Source organism: Labeo rohita, chromosome 2, assembly GCF_022985175.1.
Source record: "Labeo rohita strain BAU-BD-2019 chromosome 2, IGBB_LRoh.1.0, whole genome shotgun sequence".
Lineage (NCBI taxonomy): Eukaryota > Metazoa > Chordata > Actinopteri > Cypriniformes > Cyprinidae > Labeo > Labeo rohita.
This window is the reverse complement of record NC_066870.1, coordinates 19,102,867-19,125,916: the sequence shown is the minus strand read 5'-3', so window position 1 is coordinate 19,125,916 and position 23,050 is coordinate 19,102,867. Positions and strand designations below refer to the sequence as shown.

Sequence of the window (23,050 nt, the reverse complement as noted above, 5' to 3'; positions counted from 1 at the left end):
TGGCATTTATTTAAAAGGTAAATATAGTACATTTTTATTTTTCAAGGAAATTATTTTACAAAAACAACACTGTTACACTGATAGTTCTGTTTCAATGTAAATTCTGCATCATTCATCATTCTAATCTGTATGACTATTTATTCTGTAGAAAACAAAATGCATCAATAGGATACAACCGTTTCATTGTATGTTAAAAACATCTTTTGTGTTCCACAGAAGAAAGTCAGTTTTAATATTGTGGGTGAGTAAATGATGATAGAATTTTCATTCTTGAGTGAACTATCTTTGGCACTGCTGAACTTGTCTAGACAGTGTTACTGTATTAATCTTTTATCTCCGTATCAGCCTTAAAGGATTAGTTCACTCCAGAATGAACATTTCCTGATAATTTACTCACCCCCATTTCATCCAAGATGTTCATGTCTTTCTTTCATCATTTGAAAAAAGAAATTAAGGTTTTTGAGGAAAACATTCCAGGATTTTTCTCCATATAGTGGACTTGAATGGGAGCCAATGAGTTGAAGGTCCAAATTAAGACCCTTAGATAGGATAAGACCCTTATTTCTCGTCTGGGATCATTTAGAGCCCTTTGAAGCTGCACTGAATCTGCAGTTTGGACCTTTAACCTGCTGATCCCCATTGAAGTCCACTATATGGAGAAAAATCCTGGAATGTTTTCCTTAAAAATCTTAATTTCTTTTCAGCACAAGGAAGAAGAACCTAATTCTGAAGTGAACTAATCCTTTAAACTTGAATGTCACATTTTGTGCAGTAATTCTTTCAGTGAGGATAGACTGGACAGTGTGTGTAATCTTTGTATTGTGTCTCACTCACTCCTGCAAGAAACTGATCACTCCAGCAGCTTGAGCGCATGGCAGCCAACTCCACGAGAACAGAGTGTCACAGCGGTAAAGATGGGCTTCACGCACCTGTAGTCACTGCTGGCTGCTTTACTGTACTCCATCTGATGCAGATGGCTTGTAAAGCCTCCTCCATTAAGCACAAGCGAGTTTTTTGGACAACATGATGGATAACATCTCACTCATGGGCCAGTGAGTCATAAATGGGGAAAGGTGCTGTTAAGCAGAATTCCACAGAGGCTGTTTTCCCTGAAGAGAAAATAAAACACAAGTCTCATCAAAGTAAACCATATCTCTTGAGTCACTGTTTATCAGCTTTGATTAGGGACAGAGATTTGTAAACCTCGGTGTGGTGTGACTCACCAGAGGGTCTAGATATGAAAACACAAACAAAATCATTACAGGAGGGCTGCACGTGATATCCACCGGAGCGCAAGCCATTGACAGACACTTCCATGGTCAAGCTACTCCATTAGCCCACTTCCGACTTTATTCTCCAGAGTCATGAATACATAAAGATGTAGTAATGAGATAAATCCATTTGCATGCCTTGGTGAGCACTTCCTATTCTCCGTCTAAAACCAGTATCTTATTGTATCTGTGCAAGAAGTGCTTCACATGTCAAGCCACATTTATAGCTGGTTAACATGAAACGAACTGCAGAACACTTTCTTTTGGGCACTTACTAGTTAATGTAATTTGTCTAGGAAAAATAAAACATAAAAACATTTAACACACTAACATTTGAAAAACATAACACACTAACATTTGAAAAATTGTTGGTTGTGATGAAAATGACATTATATGTACAGTATAAAGCTGAGGTCAAAAGTTTACATACACCTTGCAGAATCTGCAAAATTTTATTTATTTTTTATTTAGTACTGACCTGAATAAGAAGTCCACAAGAGAAAATAATAGTTGAATTTATAAAAATGATCCCATTCAGAAGTTTACACTTATTAAGTTATACAAGTTAAACTGTTCGGGACAATTTCTGTGGTTTTTCAGCGGTTTTATTTGAACCCTTTCCAATAATGACTACATGCTTTTGTGATCCTTCATTTCATACTGAGGACAACTGAAGGAATCAAATGCAACTGTTACAGAGGGTTCAAATGCTCACTGATTCTCCAGAAGGAAACATGATGCATTAAGTGCTGGGGGGTGAAAACTTTTTGAATTTGAAGATCAGGGTAAATGTAACTTATTTTGTCTTCTGGGAAACATGTAATTATCTTCTGTGGCTTCTGAATGGCAGTACTAAATGAAAAAAAAAAAAAATATATAGATATATATATATTCAGGAAGAAAAAGAAAAATGTACACATCTCCATTCTGTTCAAAAGTTTACACCCCTGGCACGTAATGCATTGTTTTGAGTCCCTCAGTTGTCCTCAGTGTGAAAAGATGGATCTCAAAATCATACAGTCATTGTTGGAAAATACACAAAAATGCTGAAAAACCAAAGAATTTTTGGGACCTGAAAGATTTTTCTGAAGAACAATGGGCAGACTCATGAACAACTATCACTAAACAACAACAGCAACAACAACGAAAACACAGCTGTGGATCATTTAGGTAACAACATTAAGAATCAAGTGTATGTAAACTTTTAAACAGGGTCATTTTTAATAAATTCAACTATTATTTTTTTCTCTTTTGGACTACATGTAAATATCTTTTATTTGAAATATCTTATTCAGGTCAGTACTAAATAAAAAAATAACATGCATTTTTGTATGATCCGTTTTATTTTGGTAAAATAATTAACATTTTGCAGATTCTGACCTCAACTGTACATAATTTTTTAGAATGGGTTTTCGTCATTTGAGAACGTAAAATTTGGCACATTTGGCCAGAGTACAATATATATATATATATATATTTTTTTTTTTTTTCATAATGATAATTGGACATTATTTTGCTTAGTTATTTTTATGCTGGCACCTTGGCTGGTTTAGGCCTGTCATGGATAAATAAATATGACACTAAATCCTCCAGTATTTGGCAGCAAGTCCATCTTGATGAGTGATTAATGTGTGATTCATTGAATCATTTCTTCAAACGATTTGTTCAAAAACATTCATTCAGGACAAAGCACTGCAGTTTTGATCTGAGAAGCACAAACATTCTACTCTGGCATTGTTTGGAACTATTTTCGTTTGTGAAACAGAAAAAAAAAAAAGCTACTCAGAGCTAATATTCAGGAATTTCTTCTTTCTTCTTCTGTGAGGGGGTTTGGCTTCACGGCATCTTTCTTTCTGGGTGGAATGTTAAAAACACAACAAACACGTCTCCCAGAAATCCTGTAGAATTTAAACAATCCGATGATGACTTTGAAACTCCTGAAGTGGTTCCAATTTTCTATACCATGTGCATTGTGATGTTAGAGGCTGAGACTAGATATTAATTAACTTTGTCATATCTTATAACTATAAAAAACAAAAACCCATACAGGGATATTTTTCACTTTCATACCTTGAATTATAGGAGCTGGCACGTGTCACTTGAAGAACACACTAAATAATTTCACATTTTCTTTACATGCTGCACATAAACACTGTGTGTAGTTCTCTGTGCTCATATTTCTTGGGTTGATTGACAGGGATACTTAGGATTGTGACATTCAGCCATAACTGACAATTCTTTCCTTTCATTTCAGGGATGACAGCGGCTGCTTCCCTGGTGTCACTGGCCTGGGCTCTGGCCTCCTACCAGAAAGCCTTGCGCGATTCCCGCGACGACAAGAAACCCATCAGCTACCTTGCCGTCATCATCCAGTTCTGCTGGCACTTCTTCACCATCGCTGCTCGCGTAGTGACCTTCGCTCTCTTCGCCTCTGTGTTTCAGCTCTACTTCGGCATCTTCATCGTGCTGCACTGGTGCATCATGACCTTCTGGATCGTACACTGCGAAACCGAATTCTGCATCACCAAGTGGGAGGAGATCGTCTTTGACATGGTGGTGGGAATCATCTACATCTTCAGCTGGTTCAACGTGAAGGAGGGACGAACCCGCTGCCGTCTCTTCATCTATTACTTCATGATCCTACTGGAGAACACGGCCCTGAGTGCGTTGTGGTACCTGTACCGATCGCCGCCCAGCACGGACGCCTTCGCCGTGCCTGCCCTGTGCGTCATCTTCTCTAGCTTCTTCACCGGCATCGTCTTTATGCTCATGTACTACGCTTTCTTCCATCCCAACGGGCCACGGTTTGGCCGCTCGGCCAGCCTGGTTCAGCTCGAGGACCCTACCGCTACCTTCACCCTTCCCCCCGAGGGCGCCACCAACTCTCTGCGCTCCAACCGCGGAGGTACACTAGCCAGGGACGCTGACCGCGAGGCCAAGTACAGCGAGCGGGACGGTTGCGTGCCCGTCTTTCAGGTGCGGCCCACCGCACCATCTACTCCTTCCTCCCGTGCCCCGCGCCTGGAAGAGACGGTCATCAAAATAGACTTGTGCAGGAACCGCTACCCTGCCTGGGAGAGGCACGTACTGGACAGGAGTATACGTAAAGCCATCCTGGCCATCGACTCGTCTCCGACCCCACCACGCCTCCAATACAAAGACGACACATTGGTTCAAGAACGTCTGGAGTACGAGACCACCTTGTAGCCTGCGCTGTGGAAACACACAAACATTAACACATTTCTGTCCACTTGAATAAACAGCAGGACTGTGGCAATAACGTTCCTTGCATAAATAGCATCTAGCCATGATGTTGATTGTCATGGACAAGCAAATATAGGCACAACATATTTGTGGACGAATGAAATAATCAATCTTTTTTAAGCCGTTCTCTTGTTGCTTTTTATTTTTTATTACTTCTGTCTTGTCAGGGAATATCTGGGTTTCTAAAAGTCATTGCACTGGCTGATATAGATCACAAACCCCTCAGTCCACCTCAGTGTTGTACAGACCTTCATTTCCAGAGTTGACTGTCCTCGAGACAACATCTCTTGCGAGAGGACATCCAGAACACTTAATATGTTGTCTCCTGGAGCAAATACAAAACTTTTCCCTTTGAATTCAAGCATCCGGTGCACACAACAGCATTTAAACCAACCGACTACCCACCGCACTGGAGAAACAGTGGTCTAAGTATCACGTCGATGGTACACGAATAAAAAAAATTGCTGATTAGACTCGAGACGTTCTTGTTTAGGGTGCTGTAACCTATTAGTAGTGTTTCATCAGCAGTTCTGTACCAGTGCCAAACGCTACACTCACACTGACTTCACGCTGAACTGTGGCTCGACCACAAACTGTAAATATAAACAGGGCAGCATTTCAACCATCTACTTGAATCCTGTACAAAGACAAGAAAGTATGCGATCACCACAAGAGTCCAAGCCACTTGGGATGACAAAACAGGGAGAACACTCTCGTTTTCTTCTTCGCGAGAAGACAACAGGCCAAGAAAACACTTCCTGGCAGCTCCCTTTGGCGATCCGGCCTCATATGCCTCACCGCTGTGGGCTGACAAGGATCCGTTTGGTTCACAGCAAAGTGGGGGGCAAAGACCATCACAGTTCACACAGTGTCCGCCAAACTGTACTCGACAGAACCTGGATGCGCTTCATCTTCGAGGTTAAAGATACAGTGTTCTTCTAGGCTGGTCAGGTTTTGGTGTGTGTGTTTCGCGTGTTGTAAAATGAGTCAAAGGCGCACTTATGGACAATAAACGGGGTCACTTTTCAGCATCTCAACACATCCGGAAAGCTGGCAAAGGCTACTATTCCAAACTCTGCAGTGCAATCAAGACTTTCTCAATGGGGCTCTTCAATTGCCAACTCATGGTCTACAAATCAATGTGTCAGGGATAAGTAGTGCTCCGAATGACGCTCCCAGCTCTACGGTTCTACAGATCACATTTGCCTAAAAGAGCACTGTATCTTTAAATTAGCCAAAAGCATCCTTTATATATGAAAGTGTTGGAGTTTTAAACTTTCCGTTCAGTTGCAAGTGCTTCTTTGTGTCTTTATGTCGATATCCGAAGGCATTTATGGAAACGTGGAGGTGAGGGTGGGAAAATAAAAAAGAAATAGAAAACGAGCACAAAACTTGTCAAAGAAAGGAGTCTCGGCACAATGAAGGATTTCTTCGGTACTTGCGTTGAGAGACAAGGTGAAATCTAACTGCGACAGAAACTAGTTGTGCCTGTTGTGGATAGTTTGCGAAAAGCGTGGGGAAAATGTTTTGTGTGTAACTTTTTTTTATACTCCATTTTCTTTTGTTTTTGATGGATTTTAAACACGTGTCTTACAAAATTGTTGATTTTAAGGTGCACATTATTTTGCTTAATGCCATTTAACTGTGTGGAGAAGACGACTGATATAGGACAGATTCGTTTTGCTTCAGTTGGTCATATCTGAACTGCAATTTGGGTTTTATTGTAGCTTTGAAACACTCCTGAGGTGTTGTAATGCCATACCATCAGTGGCAAATGACCTGAAAGCGTAGATGAAGATCCTAATTGTGTTGCAAATAAAAAAAGAAAATAGAACAGAAAAAAAAAAACATGATTTAGAAGAGATCGTATGAATCTATAACCAGTACCACAGTGAAACGTAGACCTGTATATTTTAGCTATTTTGCTACTTTCCTATCTCGTCAGCATTTTTTCCCCCCCGACGTGTCTTATACTTTCATTTCTCTGTGTGATGGATGATGATGATACTTTGTCTCTTGGCAAAATTCTCCAAACAGCCTTCTAAAAGAGTCCCCTGTAGTCAGAGCACAAAAACTTGTGTTAGCACACTAATTAGGCAATTTTCATATTTAAATTGCTGCGCCACCTACGCAAGACCATTTTTGAAGAAAGGCCAGTGATGTATCGCACACACTGCGATATTACGTATCCATCATTTTCAAAATCATCCTACGTTTGTTAGCATTCCCATAATACCATGATATTTTTGTTTCAGTGATACCCCAAGCACACTGCGTTTTGGTTCATTTGATTAGGAGGAGCATCCAAATGGCAACACTTGCTGTGTCAGTGGGTTTTACTGACATTCTTCTTTATATGGTGCAAAGTCTCAGTAATTTGAAATATGACATGAATTTAAAACACTCAATGCAATGCGATGCGTTCAGCACATGCAGAATGAATCAAGGTCTTTACACAAAAGGTGTGTAGATGTTTGGAGATGCCGAAAAGCCTGTTTTAATGGAATATTCCCAACACATGCCAGATTATTGATGATAATGATAATACTATTAGTCAAAATGATTAGACAAGTCTTGCATGCGTCACGAGAAGTTCAGTCAGATCAGTTAAAGAGTGACATTTCGATGAAAAAAGAAAACGCTTAGAGAGTGAATTTTAATTTTCACTGTAATAATCTGGCAGGGGTTTGGAATTTAGCTAGCAACTATATCAAGAAAGCTAAGAGCTAGTCACGCAGTTTACGTGGTGGAAGAACAAGAGTGAAAGCATTTAAGCTAGTCATAACGTTACAGCTAAACTATGTATGGTCTAGTTCTATTTTTCTATCTGGGTTTCCTCAATAAACCTGGAGATATCATAGTCATTTCTTCGCTCTGGAAAAACTTAATTCATACCTGTAACCTACCTCAAAGCGGTATTTTAAACAGACCACTCTCCAGCTCTAGTTGTTGATGTGGCTGATGTGAAAGAATTTATTGCGACGGAGTCCCGGTGGACGAGCGGAGGAGTTGAAGGCTGCTCTGTTTATTACCGGTACATCAGTAAAGCCGAGTTCAAAAGCAGGACTTATTTTACAACTATTCACAGCAGGAAAACATTCAATTCATGCAAGCTGATTCTGTTTGATTTGCCTTAAACGACGCTCGCCTTTTTGTGGATTCATTATTCGTAAGTGACATTTTCTGTTTGTTTCTTTTGGCTTGGTTTTAGTCATGCACACGATGCTCCGGTTGCTGTCATGCTAGTATGACGACGTTGCATTATTGATTAGCGTACTTACTGTGCTTATACTGCAAGCAGATAAAAAAAGAAAGCAGACTGAAAGGAAATTGCATATGCAGACAAACAATCAAAATGACGACCCATAGAGGTCACGGGCCGTACTGTTACAAGATTGTGAGCATTTAGCAAAAACCGACTGACTCGGAGAGCTGAAATGAACCGTGGCACTTGTTTTATTTATTTTATTTGATTATTCATCGGAGAAGCTTGTCGAACAAACAAATTGATGATACTCCCTCACCTGTAGACTTAGATAACGTTACTTAGATAAACTAGAATGCCATAGATGGGGGGGAAAGAAATTTACATTTAGATAAATGATAATCGGTGGTTATTTATAAAGCACGATATTAGTACAAGCACAGTAATTGAATGAACTCGGTTCAGCGTTCAGAAATGATGTACAGACTTTACTGGTATTTCAGTTCCAACGGAAGTTCCATAGTGACTTGCAAAAGGCTATTTAACTGTAAATAAATGTATGCAAATGTACATGTGTAAAAGAACATTCCTCTCTGAGTCCTGGTCGTGAAGGGTGTCTATTGACTAGAGATCGGCAGTTACATATGACATAATACAGATAAAATCTAGTGTGGTGTATGTGATGTATTAAATGACATAAAAAAAGCAAAAAACAAAAACTGTTTATTATTGGTCTCTTAAGTAAGTTGTATCGTGTGATGAAAGTCTGAAGTGCGTAAAATGCATCAAATCTGTTATCTGATTTTATTGTAAATTGAAGAGTAAAAACAAAAAGAACGTTACATTTTTGTACATATTGGATTTTTGTAAATTTTTATTTGATTCTAATGCAACACAAAGTACCAAATTCATTTAATAAAGTACACTGTGGTCATTTTATTAGGCTTACTTGCAATCTTCTTTCGATTCGCAGTTAATGTGTGAATAAGGTCCATTTGAATTTTTAGTATGTCAGCAACTAGTGGGTTCCCGCTTATGATTTGGTCACTTACCCGGATGCGCGGCAATATCGGCTGTACTCGGATGTAAACAACAACTTGGATTGCTCGGTTAATGTACTACTGAATACGTTGTTCTGCTAATTTATGCTGTCTAAACCATGGGAAAAACATGTGGAAGCTGCTGAATCGTATAGGACTTAGTAAGCAGGAAAGGGTTCAATATTTTGACAAACCAAAGTTAACAGGTGGTAAAGATATGTACAAGCAGTATTAGTCTAAAATTTCACCAACCTGACTGGAAATGCTAAGAACAAACACGAATGTTGTCAAGATTGTTGCCCTGGAAATCCTGGTTCAGTTTGGCCACAAACACCTTTTGTTCCTCAGTTTTTTGCACTCTTCTTCTTGATTCGCTATAACTTTTGGCAGTGTATAGTACTCCAAATGTTTTTCCCGGGTCTGACTGATTAGCACAGCCCAAAACATGATAATAATTGACCTTTTTCAGCAGCAATAATCAGCAAAATATGTGAATTTCCTTTGCATTCAGTTGCATTATTTATATTCAATATGGCCGAATGATGGCGCATTGTGAAAACACTTTTAAATTTCAAAGTTGGAAAAAAAAAGCATTGGTGATGAGCAAAGAACCAGTTCATCACAAATGCAAGGCTTGGTGATTAGTTTGTCTGAATATGTATTCTCACACCTCGTATGATTTAAGGTTTTACTCCTTAATTAGAAGAGACTCCTGGAAAGGCTGAAAGAAAATTAGGAGCACATGTACAATGCAACGAGAGATCATGAATAATAAAGATTTTCTTCCAAAAAATATTTTTATTATTTTTTTCCAAGTTTTTGGGGGGAGGAGGGAGGGGGGTTACAATTGATGCACAGATGCTGTAAGTTAATACCAAACAGATTTATAAATAGCAACACTAGTGCATTTGCATATCATACAGCAAACACACCGAATGTGCACAGAGATCACAGAGTGACGAAGACTGCGCTCATGCTGACACTTGATCTTTGTCACACACAGACTGTCTCCCAAAGGATTATGGGAGAGTGGTTTACGGAGCACAAGAGTGCATTAAAACTGTTTTACAAACACTGAATCCATGGGAATATTCAGTTTTATTGTGAATAATAAAATCTCTTATAAAATCACACATTTACAGCCATTATGTCCACACTGATCAAATTTGACAACGTATTAGATTCAACAGCCTTTAGGTAATGAACTAGTAAATCCATAAATTTCAGGAATGTTACAAATTCTTATTGCATTCTGAAAGACCTGTATGCACTGTCACGTTAATAAAATCATTGCAGTTGTGTTTTTTTTTTTTTTTTTATATATATAAATCAGAATGTAATAAGTTCTGAGAGTGGGACAAACCAGTATCAACTGATGCTTAAATAGCAGTTTGCCTCTGAGAATTAATACAGAGATATTAGTCTAAAACAATAAGTATTCAACATCAAACAACAAATGTTCAAGCATGTATCTCCCATTATTATTATTATTATTATTAAGTGCGCTTACAAAATGCCAAAAATCACAGTATGCACAATTTTCCTTCAGACAGATAAATATTATCGATTTCTGGGACAGAATGCTATTTTAAAAGAACATTAAAAAAAGAGAGAGAAACTAACCAAAGGCTTTGTGGAAACTCTTTTGGCAGTGGTCCTTTGAATGAAATCAAAGTGTGCAAATAAGTTGTAGATTTAAACCAAAAAATAAAAACGCATAAAAACACACACTCTTCGACATGCAGAAGACTACACGTAACCAGATATTACGAAGACACACACCATTATTTGATATGCAACATTCCGATATATGCTGATACGTCCACTAAAGTGTCAGTAACGTAGTTGCTAATCTTATGATGTAACAGTATTATAAAATCTCCAGTATTCAGTTGAATTATCCTTGAAGCATATTTATTTCTTCAGTCTGAGAGAAGGCAAGTGTGCTGCTAATCTTCTTTGCGTTCCCTTTGGAATCGCTCTAGAAGAGCTCGGAGGATGTTTCCAGGTATCTTCTGGTGTTTGTCGATAAGTGCTTGAACTGCCTGTTGCACCTGAACAGATGGGTACGATTGAAGAAAGTACACTAAATGTGAGGACAAATCCTGACTCATGAATTAAACATGTGACATCTTCACTTACAGTGCGGTAGTTGTATTTGCTGACACTGTGTTCTGCACATGGGCCTCACGTTTATTAAAAATAGTAATAATAAAAACATCCTGGGATTTGTGATTTTTAGCAACGGCTTTAACTCTAGCTACAATTGAGATATATACATTGCCCTCCACTAATATTGGCACCCTTGGTAAATATGAGCAAAAATGGCTTTGAAAATAAATCTGCATTGTTTATCTTTTTGATCTTTTATTTAAAATAATAATAATAATAATAAAAAAAAAAAAAAAAAAAAAAAAAAAAAAAATCACAAAATTCTAACATTTCATTGAAGTAAAACAATTGAAAGTGAGGGAAACTCACATTATGAAATAAACATTTTTCCCCAATGCATGTTGGCCACAATTATTGGTACCCCTAGAAATTCTTACGAGTACAATATCTCTGAAGTATATTCCCATTCATTTTTACATTTGTTTTTAGCACACCATGGTGACTAGGAGCATGAAATTGACCAGCCGTGAAGTCCTGTTCCACAGGATAATAAATATGAGGAACACAAAGGCCAAATTCCCTTAATCATCCATCACAAGGAGTAAAACCAAAGACTATAGTTCTGATGTACAGAACAAGATTGTTGAGCTTCATAAAATAGAAAATGGCTGTAAGAAAAGAGCTTAAGAGTTGAAAATCCACATTTCCACCAAGGCAATAATTAAGAAGTTCCAATCGACTAAAGATGTTACAAATCTGCCTGGAAGGAGGACACTGAGGAGGGTTTAAGTGGCCAAAGACTGTCCATGAATCACAGCTGGAGAATTGCAGAGATGAGTTGAGTTTTGGTGTCAGAAAGCCAAAAAATAAATCAAACACCCCCTACATCACCACATGTTGTTCAGGAGGGTTTCAAGAAAAATCCCTCTTGCTCATCCAAAAATGAACTCTAACATATTCAGTTGTCAGACACGCCTGGAACCTCAAACGGGACTGGCATCTATTGTCAAATGAAAAAAAAAAAAAAAAAAAAAAAAAAAAAAAAAAGAGCAGCACGCCCACCAGATGGGTTTCGTGCAACAGGGAAAAAAGTACCCCATGCCCACAGTTAAATATGCTGCTGGATCTTTAATGCTGTGGGCCTGTTTGGAGGTCCTGAACATCTTGTTCAGATAAATGACATCATGGATTCTATTAAATATCAACAGATATAAAATCTAAACCTGAATCCCTCTTATAATGATCTTATAATGGATCATGGTTGGATCTTCCATCAGGGCAGTGATCTAAATCAACACAAAAATGTGTCACTGAGCACAAAGTGAAGCTTCTGCCATGGTTCCAGTTCCCTGACCTGAAACCTATAGAACAGTGGCCTCAAACTCAATTCTTGGAGGGCCACAGCTCTGCACAGTTTTGCTTCAACCCTAATCAAACACACCTGATCCAACTAATCAAGGTCTTCAGGATTACTAGAAATTATTAATCAGTTGTGAGTTGGAGTTGGTTGGAGCTAAACTCTGCAGAGCTGAGCCCTCCAGGAATTAAGTTTGAGACCAGTGATCTAGAGAGATTCTGTGTGAAGGAATGGTCTCTGATCTCTTATCAGGTGTTCTCCAAACATCAGACATTATAGGAGAAAACTCAGAGCTGTTATCTTGGGAAAAGGACATTGCAATAATTGGGTGCCAATAATTTTGGACAACATGAACTAGAGAGAAACATTTATCTTATAATGAGATTTTCCCCGCACTTTCTATTGTTTTTCTTCAATGAAAGGTTAGAATTTTGTGAATTTTTTGAATGAAAGATCAAAATGATAAACAAAGCAGATTTATTTTCACAGCCACCTTTGCTCATATTTAAAAGGGTGCCAAAGAACCTTTTTCACATTTCTGGGTTTCTCACCAGGGGAAGTTGTCATAGTTGGGTTAACTTCAACAGCAGTGAATGGGAGAGTACACAAATATGTTTTTTACTTTCCCATTTGCTCAAACAGCAATAGAAAAACTCCACAATAGTGTTTTCACGACTTGAAAAAAAGATATATACTGTATATAAAAATGGGTTGACAAATGTGATGGAAAAAAGGGGGGAAAATGAACTGGGGTCATTATGTGTTTTGTTTTGTTTTCCGTAGTGAAAAATAAATATACTAAAATGCATTTAAATACATTTATTTCATGCTAAGTATATGACAAATAATTGTACACATTACATAATAAAAAAAAACCCTGCAATTGTACTTTTAATATACTAAACTGGTATATTTAAAGCCTGCTAAATTGGAACAACTAATTTTGTACTTAATGCACTTTAATTGTGCGGAGGTAGTGCTGCAGTCCAACTAAAAATATACTTAAATATATTTGATTGTGCTAAAGTGGAACTATTGCAAGTATAACTTAAGGTACACTTTAAATATTCTGCATTTAAAAACCAATGTTACTTAAAAAAAAATCATACAATCCTCATCAATAGTGACATTAAAACATATTTTAGACTTAATATTAAGAAATGTGCATTGTGCAGAAGTAGTACTCCAAATAAAGTTTAATTACAATTTTTATATCAGTAAGTCTCGAGTGATAGGTCAGTAAATATGTTAATAAACTTGAACTATACTTAGTACAAAATAAATGCGATAAATCTATTACTTAATTAAATCTATTACATTTTTACTAGGGTTTTCAAGTAATTAATACTTGATTTCAGCAAGGATGAATTTCCTTGGCAAAAGTGACACTAAAGACATGTATAAGGTTAAAAGATTTCCATTATAAATAAATGTTTACTTTTTTCATTAAAGAAAAAAAAAAAAAAAAAAAAAAAAAAAACATTTACCAAAAAAAATATTAAACGGCACAACCGTTTTCAACATTGGGAATGATAATAAATGCACCAAATTAGCATATTAAAATGATTTTGAAGGTTCATGTGACACTGAAGTAATGACTGCTGACAATTCAACAAAAACTCCTGAAGGGCAGGGGAAAAAACATACACATACAAAGGTTGAAATGTTGAATATAAAATCATTCTCTGATGGGAGAATGGGAACAGATGTGGCTACTGTTCTTATGAAATGAATTCTACTCAAAAACCTTGTACACCAGACTTTGTTCATTCACAGATACCAATTTGGCGTGTCCTTTATTATACAAGCATTCTCTCGCTTTGCAGACTGTGTACACCTGCATACGTGATGAATGGTGATCACCAGTCGCGGATGGAACATTCCCTTAGGGGACAATGTAAACAAATGGCGCCAGAGTATGTTGCGTAGTCAACAGTAGTTCAGGACTTGTCGGGACGGTGTAGAGGTTAGAACCTCTTGTAGCTTTTTTTTTTTTTTTTTGCAAAACACCAGCTCAGCAAATGAACAAAAAGTCAGACCTTTACAGGACTACAGTTTATAAAAACAAAAAACTTGTGGAGTCCTACCTTTTCAGCCAACTCAGCTGCATTGAGTTTAGGGTCGTACGGAATAGGGTCACCCAGGTAGGTGCGAAATTTGACTGGAAATCCTCCATAAATGGGTGCTATCGGTAGTCGAAATCTCTCATACACCCAGCGGTAAAATCCTGAAGAATTTTGAAGAGGAATTAAAGATAATAGACTTTCATAATATATGTACATTATTATTTATAACTATGTGCAAGTTCAATATTTTGTCTGTGACTCACTTAATGTTCCGAGAGAGCGAAATCCTTCCCTCAGGTTTTGAGTAAACATGGGTATTACTGGCTATAGGGACAAAACAGACTCTTATTACAATAAAACCGGTTTGTATAAAAGAAGCAGAATAAGAAGGACAGTCACTTACCACTTTAGAGTCAATGGCCACTTGTGCAAATCCTTTGCGTTTGCCCCAGAGCAGAGGGTACGTCTCGTCGCTGAACAGGGCCTCCCGTACTCCTCCAGGAGAGATACCCAGGAGGTGACCGTTCCGCAGGGCCTTCACACACTCCTCCTGCGGCCCGTGGATCACACTGAACACCTCCAAAAGGAGCTTAAACCCTGTCGTGGTTGTTATACAGATAATATGAGCACGATTAATTAAATTCAACTGAAAAATGTATAGATTGTGTGTGTGGCCTTGTTGAATTCACTGAAGGTTAAATATAGAAAGGATTTCAGAATGTAGACAATGCCCTGACAGACATCAGTCAGTGTTTCTGGAATATATATTTAAGTTTTTCTATAGGTTATAATTAAATAATTTGTGTTAAAGGGATCGTTCACCCAAAAAAAAGAAAATTCTTTCATTACCCACCCTCATGTTGTTTAAAAACCTGTAAAAACGTAGCTTCATAACATTACCGTTAAACCACTGATGTCACATGGACTATTTTAACGATGTCCTTACTACTTTTCTGGGCTGAAATGTGGGAGTCTATGCAGTGTCAGAAAGCTCTCGTATCTCAACAAAAATATCTTAATTTATCTTCCGAAGCTGAATGAAGGTCTTACAGGTTTGGAACAACATGAGGGTGAGTAATTAATGACAGAATTTTCATTTTGGGTGAACTATTCCTTTAAGAACAAAGTGAAATTGTTGCTATTTTAAACACTAATGGCAGATAAAGATGTAGGACGATATGTACAGATGTTTTGTCCCAAAATTCAGTGAATCACTATGAAATTAGGTACTGAGTAATGACTCTGTCATGGGCAAAATGAGGCTGATTGATCACTTAATTCACAAGTATGAAATTTGTTTTTACCTGGGACCTTGAACAGAAAATGATCAGCCACTGAATGACAAGTTCTTCCCTTCTGAATGATAACACTTGCCAAGAAATAATAGTAGTCTATAGGAATAGCTCCATGATAGTAGACTATGAGTGCAGGTCCTTCATCTGGAATCTTTTCTAAACCATGGATTTCATAACCTGTCCCAAAATACATAATTAATCAGAGGAAAATGATTCAACATTTTTGTGAAGTATGAAACACTGCAAGACTTTTCATGAAATAACATGGAAATTAATATTTGACATTGAAAACTAAAACTATGGTCCAAAAATGACAGTAAAGTAACCTTTAGAAATATCATGCACTTTGTGAAATGAATCAGATTAGATTGGTGCAATGATTCAGACGAAAGAGCCATTTAGATGCTCTGTTTGATAAAAACAGGTTACGCATTTTAAAATTGCAATTTAATGCTAAGAACATAAAACCATCATTTATTGTGCTGTCAAAGGATAACATGGTTTAAGGCAGGCAAAAAAAAAAAAAAACATCCATAACCTAATACACCTGCGGAATATGTCAAATCTTATATCACGTCTTTAGAAATTACTTTTTAATTACAATTTTACTATTCCTGTCTATCACTTAAAGATCAAATTAACAGCACAGTGGATGCAAAGTGTCTGAGCAATAATGAAACATCCCAGACCAAAGAAGTTTAATTTAAACAAGATAACAATCCAGGTCTCAATAAATGCAGATTTAAAAAAAAAAAAAAAAAAAAAAAGAACTCAAACACATTACATACCGTGCCAAATAGCTCCATGCCCATCCCACAGGGTTGCCAGAGTCTTTCTCGCACCATCCCACAAGTTATTTGAATAAGCTTCCCTCAACTGGTTCTTGCGTTTATACACGTGGAGGAAGAGTATGGACAGATAGAGGAAGATAACTATGAGAAAAGGCAGGATGAAGACTATGGCTAGAGGTGTGAAAACCCAGAGTAGATACTCCAAGAAACTGAGGTAGTCCTCGAGCTGCCCGAGCCCTGCCCACTCCTCCCACACATGAACTAAGCAGGAGAGGAAGCTGACGGATCCATTCTCAAACAGACAGGACTCATTCCCACTGGACATGCTGCTTCACTGTTAGCCTCTCCCAGTGGCAGATGGGCTGTGCAAGGCAACAATCTGCCAAAGGGCAGACCTGGGTAAGAAAGAAGCAAATTGTCAATAGCAAACATTAAGATGGCATTAAAGCTAAAGTGTGTTGTTTTTATAACATTAAACACTTTTCCTAACCCAGTTTAATACGCAGAGTCAATCAATGTGGTGGTGGTGGTGGTGGTGGTGGTGGGGGGGGTATGCTCGTAAGAAAGGAAGCAAGCTTGATAGGAAGGAAGGAAGCAAGCAAGCTTGGAAGGAAGGAAGGAAGGAAGGAAGAAAGCTAGCTCAGAAGAAAGTTAGAAGGAAGTTTGCAAGGAAGGTGGTTTGGAAGGGAGGGAGGAAGGAAGGAAAGAAGCAAGCTTGGATAGATAGAAAGAAAGAAAGGAAGCTTGGAAGGGAGGGAGGAAGGAAGTAAGCTCCGAAAGAAGGAAGAAAGCTAGCTCTGAAGGAATTTTAGAAGGAAGTTTGCAAGGAAGGAAGTTTTGAATAAAGGGAGGAAGTAAGGAAAGAAAGCTTGGATAGAAAGCAAGCTCAGAAGCAAGCTCAGAAGGAAGGAAGGGAGCACGGAAAGAAGGAAGTTCAGAAGGAAGCTCGTAAGGAAGGAAGCAAACTCAGAAGGGAGGAAGGATGAAAGGAAGCTCTGAAGGAAGAAAGGAAGAAAGCTAGCTTGGAAGGAAGTTTAGAAGGAAGTTTGCAAGGAAGGAAGTTTGGAAGGGAGGGAGGAAGGAAGGAAGCTCGAAAGGAAGGAAGAAAGCTAGCTTGGAAGCAAGTTTAGAAGGAAGTTTGCAAGGAAGGAGGTTTGGAAGGGGGAGGGAGGAAGGAAGGAAGGAAGCAAGCAAGCTTGGATAGAAAGAAAGGAAGGAAGCTCAGAAGGGAGGAAGGAAGAAAGAAAGCTAGCTTGGACGGAAGTTTGGAAGGGAGGGAGGAAGGAAGGGATCTCAAAAGGAAGAAAGGAAGGGAGGGAGGAAAGAAGAAAGCTCAGAAGGAAGGAAGGAAGGAAGCTCGGAAGGAAGCAAGGAAGCAAGCTTGGTAGGAAGGAAGGAAGGAAAGAAGCTTGGAATGAAGGAAGCAAGCTTGGTAGGAAGGAAGGAAGCTTAGAATGAAATTTGGAAGAAAGGAAGGAATCTCGGAAGGAAGCTTGGAATAAAGGCAGGTCAGAATGAATTTTAGAAGGAAGGAAGCAAGCTTGGATAGAAGAAAAGAAGGAAGCAAGCTTGGATAGAAGTTTGAAGGAAAGGAAGGAAGGAAGCTCAGAAGGAAGCTTGGAATGAGGGAAGGTCAAAAGAAATTTTTGAAGGAAGGAAGGAAGCTTGGAAGAATGTTGTGTGTTCTAATGTAACACAGACACACATGAATGGTTCAAACTTATTGAAATGAACAGACTAATCACATTTAATGTTAATAATAATAATAAAGACAAAATAAATTGATTATGAATAAAGTTATATTTTAGTTTGCAGCCATCAAGTTTGAAAAAAGTCAAATAATCAAAATTCTATCAATCCATAATTTATAATAATAATAATTTAAAGTATTAAAGCTACAATATTACAAAAAAACAGACTTTACCACATGGTTATGTATTACTGAAATCATTTTTGATTTGAATTTCCAGCAAAGTCAATGTATTGAAAAACATAAAGCTGCCCTGGTATAAAAATAACAAATAATAATTGGGCGCTTGTTGACAATTTAAGGTAAATTATGTTTCGTTCCTTCAACCCACAAGCTTGTGAACAATAAACAACAATTATAAACTAAACTAATAATTTTGTATCTCATTTTACAATTTACAGCACTCGGCCAATAGCGTGAAACTGGGGCGGAGTTTACTGTTTGTCCAACCAATAACAGTCAGGTGACTATGACAACAATCATCATATTTGCAAATTAAGTTCAAAGACACACTTGGGTTTTAACTCACAAATCGAATTCTAGTCATTTGACAATTTATTTAAAACCATTTGCATTAAAGTTATTTTTTAAAAGCACCAAAGAAAAAACACAAACCTTCTCCAAAGGAAATGTGATGCTCGGTCAAACATACCAACCTCACAGCGGTGCCCTAAAATCAAATGATTTTAGGTCAATGACAGTTGAGTTATACCTGCTCATTCCGTTCATTCACACTCAGTCACAGGTGAGACTGCTACACAAACGTTAACATCATTTACATGAACACTGTCAAATGCACGAAAGCTGACAGGGAAAGGCGCAGCATTAAACCGTTCTGTCTTACGTTGCACTTGAACAGTACATAGCGATCATAGACAAACAAACCTCACAACAGCTTCAAATTTTGCGTTTTTAAAGCTGTCACACACTTCTTCAATATCACACATCTGATCACTCGGAAAACTAAAAATATAAATGTTTTTTTTTTTTTTTAAAGAAGCGTATAAAACAAGCTTATCTCAAATCTTCTTACATTATGATACCTCGATGAAATAGACACGGTTGCCCTCAATAAATGTTTTCCTTCCTGAATGAACCGGCTCTCTTTACATGTGACACAAACAGGAAACAGGTCATGTCAATGTCCGTGACTGGCCGAAAAAATCATAATAAAAGTCTTAAGCTCTCATAAATGCCAAGTAAGTATTGTTAATGTACCGAGAGACTTTTAACTTGGCGGGGAATTTCTAAAACACGAGGGGGGAAAGTCGCATAACGAGAGTTAAATGTGTGTATTGATTAGATGCTGTAGTAGTAACGTTACTTTTAATATTCCTCGTTTTAATTTAACAGTTTATTTATATGTCGCTGTATTTTTCGCGGTCACTTTACTTTTAATGTCCGGTTAAAAGAGTAAGAACAAGACAGGTTTGTAGAAAGGATTCTGTTGACAGGTGTCGCCATGAGTCTGTCATTATGATTGATTACGGCGAGCGGAATATTGTTCCTTTAGCTGATATCATCTTCTATCAGGGTGAAGAGAGAGAGATGACAATACACTGCTTGTGCTCCAGAGCTTACGTCAAGTATGTATCCATGCTGCACAAGACTGTGGTGCGAAATACACTGATAGAATATGCATGCTACTTTATTATTAAGTTAACTCTGTTCAGAAAGTTACATTTTTAATGCACCGTTGTTGTATTGTTAGTACCTGTTAAAAATTACCTAACTGGCCTGAGCACAGAAAAGTCCCAAAAAGAGGCAACTGGTAGTCAGAATAACCAAACTATCTTAGATTGGATTGACTTTCATTACTTGTGATCACATAGGTCTAAAGTAGTAAAGATAAATAGTGAGCTAAAGCGCTCACTGTGTAATACTGAATACTAGGTATGCATGGGATGTTGACTGTTTACTATTGTGAATGGTTAACACGTTTTTCTTGTTTTAATCTGCAGTGATCGAGAATTGTATCGGTCAGATTTGAAAGCCATACTAAAACAGACTGGTAGTCAATTGCAAGGTACAGTTTCCTGTTAATATCTTACTACATATGAAGAAAATGATGTTTGTTTACATGGTTCTCAACCAGGTGGCTTCAATAAACTTCCAAGGGGGTATTGAGACTTTAAATGATTTGAAATAAGACAAAACAAGCATTAACATAAGCTAAATCTATTTGTAAATGATATTTTGTGCAATAATTCACTCTCTCAACAACTGAAAACAAGGTAAATTTAAGGTAATTTTAAAAGGATAACCTAGAACGTAAAAAGACAAAATTATACACTCTGTTTTAGAGATTGCAGGTATTATATCAAACCTCCTCCACTAACCTACCCATACAACATCCGCATTAGACACAAGTATACATTGATTGCTAGATCAAATCAGGGTTAAAATGAGCTTGAACAGACACATTGCTACACCACATTCTCAAATGTTAAACCGAACCTTCTGCTATAAACATCCATGTTTTCCAGCAACCTCTGAGACATTTATTTCCATATGCCTCCTCCACCTACACATTTCTAGCTGCCAGTTTTTAAAATATTTTATTGTATGGAAGCCTGTGGTAACACTTTATTTTGATAGTCCACTTTAGACATTCTACTAACAGTAAGTAACTTTGCAACTGCATGTCAACTAGTCATTAGTGTATTAGTAGACTGTTAGCTTAATATCTTCTGTCACTCTTCTAAACTTTGCAAGTATATGTCAACTTATTCTACTAACCCTAAACCTAACCTAACAGTCCGCTCTGAGAGTTAGTGGACATGTAGTTGCAAATGAATGAGAATTAGTTGATATGTAGTTGCAAAGTTACTTATAGTTAGTAGAATGTCTAAAGTGGACTATCAAAATAAAACGTTTTATCAGCATCTCACAATGCTGACTTTTTCTCGCAATTGTGAGTTTACATCTCGCAATTCTGACTTTTTTCTCAGTTGTGAGATATAAACATGCAGTTGTGAGTTATAAATTAGGAACTGCAAGATATAAACTCATTTTTATCTTCCTCAAAATTAGACTTTATAACTCTTGTCTGAGAAAAAAAGTCAGACTTGCGAGATAAAAAATTGCAGTTGGGAGATAAAAAGTCAGAATTGCGTGATACAAACTTGCATCTGCGAGGGGGAGGAAAAAAATCTGAATTGTGAGTTTATTTCTCAGAAGTGCCAGTTTATTAATCAGAACTGTGAGTTTATATCTCACAATTCTGAGAAAATAGTCAAAATTGTGAGATAAAAAATCACAGTGATAATTTTTTACTTTTTATTCAGTGGCGGAAAGGGGCTTCCGTATTATTGGGTAGAAATTTATTATAAAAATGTTAAATTGTATTTGTAAAAATTCTTAATCCTTTTCTAGTAAATCACAAACACTTGGAAAATTCATAGGGATATTGAATATTGTTGTGAACAATGAGGGTGCTTGGAGTCAAAGAGGTTGAGAACCGCATTTATCCTTCATGTTTTTTTTGAGATTTTTACTTGAATTAAATACCTCCAACAGATTATGGTCATGAAAAATGGCGTATAATGCTCAAGTAACTACACATTATTACACTTTGGTTTTTATTTTTATTTTTTCAGTAGATTTTGAAGCTAATGATGGAGAAGAGCTATTGGAGGACCTTAACTGTTCTGTGGATGAAGATGATGATGATGAGGACGAGGAAGAAGAGGCTGTTCTTGATGAAGAGGCCATGCTTATGGCCAGTTTGGGGCTTCCTGTAGAGTTTGCCAGCTCATCAAAACAGAAGAAAGCTGTATGTCTCTTAGATGCATTATGATCTTGCTGTTATATTATATATTATAAATAGACTGCTGTCTATTTATGTCAGCACTGCTAATTACAATGGTAATGCAAATGTCTTAGGCTCTTGTCCATAGTCCTTTGAGTCCTCCACACTTTGGAGTCTTAATGGTGCATGGACTACTAGGTAGTAGTCTGCTGTGATGTCCACGCTGTGACGTCCACACTAGTGTCTACTCTGAGCTTGCATATCAGCCGCATAGGGGGTGCTATTGAGCACACATCTGAAATTACATTACATTTGGGACATCCTATGTCCTATCCTATGTCCTATTTTTCTATTTGTAAATTAGAAAGATCAAAATAACAGCATTTATTTAAAATATAAACATTTATAAATGTCTTTTGTAACATTATAAATGGTTTTACTTTTGATCAATTTAATTGTCCTTGTTTCAGATTTACTAACAGCTTTGCATTTGTAGAAGTTTCCCTTTCAGACCTAAAATTTTTGAGATTACTGTTTGTGCTCGTCAAATTACTGGTATTTGTGCCATTATTTAACGCCCCAAAAAAGCATGTTTTAAAGCAGGTGGTATTTTGTGCTGCTCTTGGTAGATTGCGCTGGTCATTAAGGAAATGAGATGTTGCGTCTGTGTTCTTTAATGTGTGCATTGTCAGTAAATCAAACACAGAATTTTCCCCTCCCATCGGCGCTTTTATGGCAATGCGCTCAATCGTTAATTTGCCCTGTTCAGTAAATCTGGCCCTTAAAGAAGTTCACTTCAAGAACAAAAATTTACAGATAATTTACTCACCCCCTTGTCATACAAGATGTTCATGTCTTTCTTTCTTCAGTCGTAAAAAAAAAGTTTTTTGAGGAAAACATTTCAGGAATGTTCTCCATATAGAGGACTTCTATGGTGCCCCTGAGTTTAAATGCAGCTAAACGAAATGATCGGTTATTTAAAAAAAAAAAAAAAGTAGAATTTATACAGTACAATTTATATACTTTTTAACCTCAAATGCTCATATTGTCTAGCTCCGCATGAACTTTGTGCATTCCGGGTCAATACACTTAGGGTATGTTGAAAAACTCCTGTCGCATTTTCTCCTCCAACTTCAAAATTGTCCTAC

General features: G+C 37.4%; 3 protein-coding genes across 4 annotated transcripts in view; 2 read left to right on the top strand and 1 right to left on the bottom strand.

Annotated features, from left to right (window-relative positions):
* xkr4 (XK related 4) overlaps positions 1-8,679 on the top strand; it is a 69,411-nt gene extending 60,732 nt beyond the window's left edge. Inside the window, exon 3 of the mRNA XM_051128572.1 lies at positions 3,526-8,679. Within this exon, the coding sequence (XP_050984529.1) occupies positions 3,526-4,478 (953 nt within the window). The 3' untranslated portion in view covers positions 4,479-8,679. The remainder of the gene's footprint in view (positions 1-3,525) is intronic.
* Positions 8,680-10,107: 1,428 nt separating this feature from the next.
* On the bottom strand, positions 10,108-19,268 carry tmem68 (transmembrane protein 68). Its single transcript, XM_051128647.1, has 8 exons — positions 19,185-19,268; positions 18,767-18,821; positions 16,399-16,796; positions 15,620-15,787; positions 14,719-14,912; positions 14,579-14,639; positions 14,337-14,476; positions 10,108-10,834 (listed from the first exon to the last, which is right to left on the bottom strand). The coding sequence occupies exons 3-8, from the start codon at positions 16,724-16,726 to the stop codon at positions 10,730-10,732; spliced, it is 996 nt and encodes a 331-aa protein (XP_050984604.1). The 5' UTR covers positions 16,727-16,796; positions 18,767-18,821; positions 19,185-19,268; the 3' UTR covers positions 10,108-10,729.
* A 130-nt stretch (positions 19,269-19,398) lies between these two features.
* tgs1 (trimethylguanosine synthase 1) overlaps positions 19,399-23,050 on the top strand; it is a 32,210-nt gene continuing 28,558 nt past the window's right edge. Inside the window, exons 1-3 of one of the 2 annotated variants that reach the window (XM_051128535.1) lie at positions 19,399-19,737; positions 20,113-20,177; positions 21,754-21,926. In XM_051128535.1, coding sequence (XP_050984492.1) covers positions 19,628-19,737; positions 20,113-20,177; positions 21,754-21,926 — 348 coding nt within the window. In that variant the 5' untranslated portion in view covers positions 19,399-19,627. Of the gene's footprint in view, positions 19,738-20,112; positions 20,178-21,750; positions 21,927-23,050 lie in introns of both variants that reach the window. The other variant, XM_051128529.1, reaches the window with a different exon arrangement.